The sequence below is a fragment of the Stegostoma tigrinum genome, chromosome 14 (genome assembly GCF_030684315.1).
Source record: "Stegostoma tigrinum isolate sSteTig4 chromosome 14, sSteTig4.hap1, whole genome shotgun sequence".
NCBI lineage: Eukaryota > Metazoa > Chordata > Chondrichthyes > Orectolobiformes > Stegostomatidae > Stegostoma > Stegostoma tigrinum.
Genome location: NC_081367.1, coordinates 72,836,682 through 72,844,962, shown reverse-complemented (window position 1 = coordinate 72,844,962; position 8,281 = coordinate 72,836,682). Strand labels below are relative to the sequence as shown.

The window sequence follows — 8,281 nt, the reverse complement described above, 5'->3', positions numbered from 1 at the left end:
GGAGCTGCGATCAGCCACCGGACAGGGAGCAAGGAATAAAAAGGCGGAGAGAGGGGGAAGGGGGAGAGAGAGGAGGTGACGGGGGGAAGAGAGAGAGGAGAGGAGGTGACGGGGGAAAGGGAGAGAGAGGAGGCGATGGGGGAGAGAGAGAGGAGGTGACGGGGTAAAGGGAGGGAGAGAGGGGAGGTGATAGGGGGAAAGAGAGAGAGAAGGGGAAAGAGAGAGAGAGAGAAGAGGAGACGGGGGAAGGGGAGAGGGAGAGAGAGGAGGAGAGCAGGGAGAGGAGAAAGAGGGGAAGGAGGAGAGACGGAAAGAGGGGGCGGGAGAAGAGAGAGAGAGAAGAGGGGGAGGCAGAGAAGGAGGGGAGAGAGGAGGCTCTCTGCTGCTGAGCGGCTGCAAAAGACCGGAGTGCGGAGGGCAGAGAGTGATGGAGCTGGGCAGCGCTTCACCATCGGGGTGAGAGGAGTCGGGAACTGAGGGAGACAGTCGCTGGCAGAAATCTGAAATTTAGAGGCGAAAGCGGCTCCAGACGCCAGCCCCGGCTGCAGCTGGTTTCGAGAATGCGTTAGGGAGGCTACAGACATTTCCTCTCTCTCTCTCTCTCACACACACACATTGTTGGTGCGGAAGAGACTTGAGAACAAAGAGACAGCCGAAAACAGAATCTTATCCCGGAAAATAAAAAGGGGAGGAGAGAGAGAGAGAGAGAGAGCTCGGCGGGGCAGCTCCGGATGGGAGCCGGACTGAGGGAGATTTGAAAAGCGGAGGGCGCTGGCCCGCCTTTACCTTGGCCACGACACGATGTGAGAGCCCACCCGCTTTCGGTCAGCCGGCAGGTTGGTGCAAAGATGCGAGGAACCAGCCTGAGCATCTGATGGGAATTAGTTTCCATTTTCCACAGCGAGCGGAAGCCGAGGAAAGATGAAAGTGTTCCGCAGGAAGGCGGCTCTGCTGGTCCTGGGCTACATCCTACTCCTGGTGCTGACTATGTTACACTTTACCGATTATAAAGGGACCAAGGAGTGCACCCAGGTGAAGTATGTACCGTACCCCCTCCGTTACACGGTGGAACACCAGCGGCCCTCACCCCCCCAGAACAGCTCCAACAGGCGCCAACATGTCTATGTCTTCACAACATGGCGATCAGGCTCTTCCTTCGTGGGGGAACTCTTCAACCAGAACCCCGATGTCTTCTTCCTCTACGAGCCCATGTGGCACATCTGGCAGAAGCTGTACCCGGGGGATGCCCTCACTCTGCAAGGAGCGGCCCGTGACATGCTGGGCTTTCTCTACCGCTGCGACCTCTCCATCTTCCAGCTCTACAACGGGGGCAACAACCTCACCAGCATGGGCATCTTTGGGGCACCCCGCAACAAGGTGGTCTGCTCCTACCCGCTCTGCAAGGCGTACCGGAAGGACAAGGTGGGCCTCATCGACGAGCACGTGTGCAAGAACGAGTGCCCGCCTCAGCACCTGGACTCACTGGAAGCCGAGTGCCACAAGTACAGCACCATCGTCATCAAGGGCGTTCGCATTTTTGACTTGAATGTCTTGGCCCCTCTGATGAAAGACCCCTTCATCGACCTCAAGGTGATCCACCTGGTCAGGGATCCCAGGGCTGTGGCCAGCTCCCGGATCAAGTCAAGGAACGGCTTGATCCGGGAAAGCCTGCAGGTGATGCGCAGTAAGGATCCCAAGGGGCGACGGTTGAAGGTGTACGATGGGTACCAGAGGACCAGGCGGGATGCAGTGGATTACCACGCTCTCAATGCCCTGGAGGTGATCTGCACCAGCATGGTCCGGACTGTCCAGATGGTGAGGGAACCACCAGACTGGCTGAAGGACAATTACAGGGTAGTGCGTTATGAAGACCTGGTGGAAGACCCCATCAGGTACCTCAAGGACATGTATCATTTTGTTAGCCTGTCAGTCAGTGAGGACATTGAGAGGTTCATGCTCAACATGACCATGGGGTCCAGTTACTCCTCCAAAAAGCCCTTCAGTGTTTCTTCCCGAAACGCCACCCAGGCTGCCAATGCGTGGCGGACCCAGATGACTTACTCCCAAATCAAACAAGTGGAGGAATACTGCCAACAGGCCATGGATTGGCTGGGCTATGAGAAAGTCCAAACACCAGAGGAAGTCAAGGATTTCAGCAAGTCATTTGTAACCAAAATCCGGCTTTGAACAAAAATGCAGAAGGACTCCAGAAATTCATTCCATCAAAATCCGCATCCAAGAGAAGCCCAGGAGCAGATCCCAACCTGTTTACTTTCTGAATACCCTCGGATTCAGGTCTGGGGAAAAAAACAACAGACAAGTGCTTGAGAGGATTTTTGTATTGTGCGGAGTGCTTGGGTACACTCGGAGCTGCACCCACATACCTCACAGTCACACAGACACCTTGCACAGTGACATTCTCACACTGACATGTCTCTCATGCACTGGTACACATTACGCTCTCATACAAAAGCTGCCATTAACAAACATCCACACATTCACACAGGCACACAAAAACAGACATACCTACTCACACACATTCATACCAACATGCACGATAACACAGACACAACCTTCCTCCCATTCACTTAAACATTCATTTACAAACAACTTCTCACTAACTCAGTTGCACACATAACTGATAACACTGAAAAGCTGGTGGTGCATGAGTCACTTAATAATTTGAAGGGGTCTTTTCCTCACCAAATGTTGACAAAGGTGCAACGTGTTGAGTTGGCCATTGGAAATACTTGATCATTTGGATTTAAAGTTGTTATTGTACATTGGCCTTTGAACATATATATATTGTTCTTTTTAGTTGTCTGGTTGAATGAGTAAATTGATAATTTATCATTTAAAGAAGTATTCTATTATATTGATGGCATGCGGCAGTAGAATTGTGAATACAGTACTTTGCTGCCAAAGAACACCTCACCTCTGAATCCTTTCTATCTGTTTGTGCTTGATTGTTCATTCCAGATAAGCTGGTTCATATTCCCTTCCCCAAGATTGTGTGGAACAAACAAGAGTAGTCTGTGCAAAATAGACCTTTTTGACCCGCATTTTCATTATTAATGTTATGTCATAGCTGAGAGTGAGTGCAGACTCGTACAAGAATCTACAAAAAAAGACATGAAATGAAAGAAAGCTAACTGAAACCTTGCCAAGATCAAAACTGACATAGCACATGATTTGTTGCAAGACGCCATGTTTAATGCATTATTGTATATTATCTGGAGTCTCTGTGAGGCTACTGACAAAATGTTACAATGTACAGTATTTATGAGGAAAGGAAATACATTGAGCAGCAACATACCCAGAGACTAACTTTCTGCTTTAATTAAAGGCTAAGCCGAAACAATGCAAAACCATCTCCTTGAAGGAGTCTTGTAATTATCTCACTGATGCCAATGCTATAGTATGCAGTTCTCCAGCGCATGAACTCTGGAAGTCATTTCCGTAGTTTTATTTTTAAGATGCCATCAAGTCAGTCTCAGCTATTTACAAACAACTTTCAAGGCCAGCAGCAGATTATTAAAATGGGATAAACATACTGTAGAATGAGTGATGCTTTTGTACTGGTGACAATGCTGGCAGTACACCACAAAGCAGATTTGAAGAGGTCCCTTTATTGTGAAGTTGAGGTCCTGGGAGAGACTGTTAAGGTAGAGATATGACTTTCAGCTTCAGCTTTCTTTTCTCAGGAGTTACCCATTAGTTAACACTTCTCTAAACTAAGGCCTGTTTTAATGTAGTCTCACGGTTTATGCACAGGCAAATGGCGATGGGTTAATACCGGTAATGTCCGGAGATTATAGCAGCAGAAAAAATAACTTAAAAGAAATTTTAAATCCAAGTAATCGATTTGGAGTGACGGGGTATAAATTTCAGAGCCTGGGAATCAACATGGAGCCGATCTGCCTTGCTTTATAAAAGAATTATGACAACAAATTGAACCAATTCTGTGCATTCAGATGGTTGGACTAAGAGGTGCCAAATATGTTTTTAAAAATGGTTCATCTGAAGTCATTGGAACTCTGGATATTGCCTCCTGCTGTTGGCAGGAGAACTGTGTACCTACTGTTGATGACATGTCCTCAAGGTAGAAATGACTTCATAATGCTTTGGCTTCAGAACAGAAGCTATATGGTATGAAAATTGCCTCATCCCTCAGATTAAAGTTGAAGTTGTGTTGAGCAGCTATCAGACAGTCTCAGTAGTCAGGCAGTTGATGTCTCCCTCTCTCCTTAGCTGCTTTTATTGCAAGTGGAAGCTCCAAATATTGCAGCAAGGGCTGGCACTTTGGACAGCTGAATGATCTTTCATGCTGAACTGTAGAACTGATTCAGCACAGAAAGGGACCGTCCTGTTAAACCTGGCCCCTGTAGTAATTGATCTTTCTGCAATAGGTTAGTAGAAACAGGTTTCCCCCGAAAAACGAGGAAATACAAAAGAAACAAAAAATTGCACTGTTAGCTGACTCCTGTTATTGAATGAGCTATTGTGACTGCATTTCTGTGCATCATACCTCCCAGACTGGGCTATTCACCACTGCAGTGTGTGGTCCTACTCTGAGTCAATCAGATGGTCCAAACTGAATTATGAGGGAAAGAAAAATAAACACAGAATGCTGAAGAACCTCAGCAGGTCTGGCAGCATCTGTGGAGAGAGAAATGGAGTTAACATTTCAAGTATGGTATGACCTCTTCCAAACACAACTTGAAACATTTCTCTCTCCACCGAAGCTGCCGAGGTTCTGCAGCAATCTTTGTTGCTTTTTTGTTACAGATCTCCAGCATCTGCAGTAATTTACTTTTCTTAGAGGAGGCACCCTGAAGTGATGTAATTTCTTTAACTAACAGTTAACGATTTATTGAAAATCAGTAAAAGCAAGTTGACTGCTGCACCACCATTTTATTTTCATTGATGGCAGCAGCTGAGACATTACTTGCTTTTCATCAATTAGAAATAAAATGATCAGAGATAAGCAAGCACTGAACATTGCTTTGCTGTTCACGTGGATCTCTACCAGCTCTTGTTCCACTGAAATGCATAACTTTAGCTTCTTATGTAAAACACCCAGGATGAAACCACTGTAAGAAGACCTATATTAAGAATATGGAATAACACTGTCCAGAAGGTGCTAAACAATACGGTCGTTTACATTGTTATTTGACTTGTCACTTGGGAATTTTCCTGGGAAGATTAATCAGTAGCTTCCATCTAAGGTTCATTGTTGAGGAAGTTTGCAATGTAGATTAATGGAGTGTAGACCTGTGCCTGAAATAGCCCACACACAAAGAACTGCTATCTTCAATTCTATCACGATGGGAAGTTGTAAAATGAAGGTGAGCTCGCATTCCCCAAAGAAGGGGAAATCCATGGGACCAATGTTTTGTTTTAATAGGACCCTCTCCCACTTTTTGCACTTAAATTCCCGTTCACCTTTTGAGACACAGGAGCTTTTAACTTTAGGGCAGAGCTAAAGAGACTGTCAGTGGGAGCTGACGGAACAGCACATCAGCTGAGGGGCACAGGTGGCAGGCCGCAAATGCCCCCCCAGCCCTTTTCACACTGCTTTGGAGTATGCTGTTTTATTGTGCATGTATACAAACTTGAGTTCATGCCTCTTTTCATTTTTGCTGGCAAAGGTTTTATGTGGGAAAGCAATACATGTCAGTTTACAACATTGATTGTATGCAGTGATTTTGTGCAATGTGAATTGATGAACAAGTGATACTGGGATTTATTTTGCTGATATAAAGGAAAAGAAAAGTAACGTAATAATAGATTACCTGTTCAAACATGTATTTATTGCACCTCATTTTGTAACAATATTAAAGGAAATGTTGCAAACTATCAGTTGTAGAATTGTTTAACGATAAATTCCTCAAAATTTGCAACACTTTTAAGCAGTTTTGTATTGTATCATAACCCACATATTTCTGCCAATGCAGAGTACCTTATGTAACGCAGATGGAATTTGATACACACCTGTCAAGTATGTGACAGATTATAACAAAGTAAATAATTTGAGGTGACCTTTGAATGTTTTGTTTCTTTAAAGATTTGTAGGATCATGTTTGATCTAAAAAAAAATTCCCCACCAAGTTTTGTACTACGTAGCTATTCAGTGGAAACATTTCCATATTACTGTCTTGCAGAGCTATTGTTAATTATTTGGATATGAACATAAAAGGTATGATTCGTAAGTTTGCAGATAATAAAATTGGAGGTGCAGTGGACGGCAGAGAAGGTTACCTCAGAGTACAGTGGGATCTTGATCAGATGGGCCAATGGGCTGAGGATTGACAGACGGAGTTTGATTTAGGTAAATGGGAGATGCTGCATTTTGGAAAAGCAATTCAGGGCTGGACTTACACACTTAATGGTAAAGTCCTGGGGAGTGTTGCTGAACAGAGACCATGGGGTGCAGGTTCATAGTTCCTTGAAAGTAGAGTTGCAGGCAGAGAGGATGGTGAAGAAGGCATTTGGTATGCTCGCCTTTATTGGTCAGTGCTTTGAGTATAGGAGTCAGGAGGGTTATGTTGAGGGTGTACTGGACATTGGTTAGGCCACTTTTAGAATACAGTGTGCAATTCTAGTCTTCCTGCTATGGGAAGGATTCTGTGAAACTTGAAATGGCTCAGAAAAGATTTACCAGGAATTTGCCAGGGTTGAGGGTTTGAGCTACAGGGAGAGGCTGAATAGGCTGGGGCTATTTTCCCTGGAACATTGGAGGCTGAGGGGTGACCTTATAAAGGTTTATAAACTCATGAGGGGCATGGATAGAGTGAATAGGCAAGGTCTTCACCCTGGGATGGGGCATCAAAAAACTAGAGGACATCCCTTTAAGGTGAGAGGGGCAAGATTTGTAAGGGGCAATGTTTTAGTGGAGACGGTGGTGCATGTATGGAATGAGCTGCAAGAGGAAGTGGTGGAGGCTGATACAACATTTAAAAGACACATGGAATGTTTAGAAGGATAGGGACCAAATGCTGGCAAAGGGGACTTGATTTATTTAGGATATCTGGTCCGCATGGACGAGTTGGACTGAAAGGTATGTTTCCATGCTGTACATCTCTATGACTCAGTGTGTGAGAGAACTGCCTAGAAGCACATCTGAGAAGAAGTAAAACATTGCAGCTTTAAACAAAAATATATGCACCTTTGGCTATATAAACACAAATTAAGCATCATCTGCAGGCACCCCTGAAACATGGTTGGACAAGGCATATTTCTCTCTCCAGGTGACCAAAACAAAATGCAGAAACAAGCGGTTTGGGGCATCAGATATTAAGAATTTGATTTTCGATTCGAGAGGTTACATGCAGAAATAATAAGTACATAATTTATAACACCCAGAACCTGCTTGACACAACCAGGATTCAATGTTCTTCTGTTATTTCAGTACTCATCTTGTTATTTCTAGTTACAAATCCAAAGTTAATTGATAGCTAAGGTTTGTTCTGTGTGTTTATGTTGGCTGATGATTGCACAGTGTTACATTCCATTCACAGTTCCTCAAACAACAGTTCACATGCAGCAAGAAGCACGCAGATGATTGAAACGTAATGTTCACTAAAGTGCCAGTGGGCACTATTTCCACTGAGAGAATGTCTAGTCACTGCATGTATTCCATCACATTTCCAATCTTTCATCATCACTAAATAAAAAACCTGGAATTGGCTGATGGAAAATTCCTGCATTTACCCTGTCCGGCCTGTTTCATGGATTGTAGTAAGACTGCGCCCCCCCCAACCAATTCTTGTAAACTCCAGTGAAATTTTTGTTTTATTCACTTGTGGGATGTGGGTGTCACTGGCTAGACCAGCATTTATTGTTCAATTCCTGACTGAACCAAATTGTTCTCGTACACCAAGCGGGCAGGGAATGGTAGAGGCTTCAATTCTCTTTGCATGACGTGGCTGACCAGAAATCTCCCTGCCATTGGTGTCTATTAGAAGGATTTTCAGATATGGTATTCAATCTTTTGCTGGAATTTTGAACACACCTTCCCTGGCCATCAGTTTCTGGAGTGGATGTGAATCCAGATCTTCTGCCCCGGAGGCAGAGTTGCAAGGAGCCGGACCATAGGGCTACTGCAAATTAGATAAGGAAGTCGATCAAGATTGCTCATGCATGCCAAGGACATGTTTTTGTGGTAAACAGTTGAAAGCATTTTTTCATTTAAAAAAACAACAAGTATCGTTCTGAAGAAAGGTCACACTAGGGTCAAATTGTTGACACTGTTCCTGTCTCCAGAAATGCTGCCAGACCT

At 44.7% G+C, this 8,281-nt stretch overlaps 1 protein-coding gene across 1 annotated transcript; it reads left to right on the top strand.

Moving 5' to 3' along the window:
* The first annotated feature begins 307 nt into the window (after positions 1–307).
* chst2b (carbohydrate (N-acetylglucosamine-6-O) sulfotransferase 2b) lies at positions 308–6,043 on the top strand. Its single transcript, XM_048542629.2, has one exon. The coding sequence runs from the start codon at positions 922–924 to the stop codon at positions 2,185–2,187; it is 1,266 nt and encodes a 421-aa protein (XP_048398586.1). The 5' UTR covers positions 308–921; the 3' UTR covers positions 2,188–6,043.
* The last annotated feature ends 2,238 nt before the right edge of the window (positions 6,044–8,281 follow it).

Coding starts and splice junctions, on each gene's coding strand:
- chst2b (XM_048542629.2), top strand. CDS start 922: ATGAAAGTGTTCCGCAGGAAGGCGGCTCTGCTGGTCCTGGGCTACATC.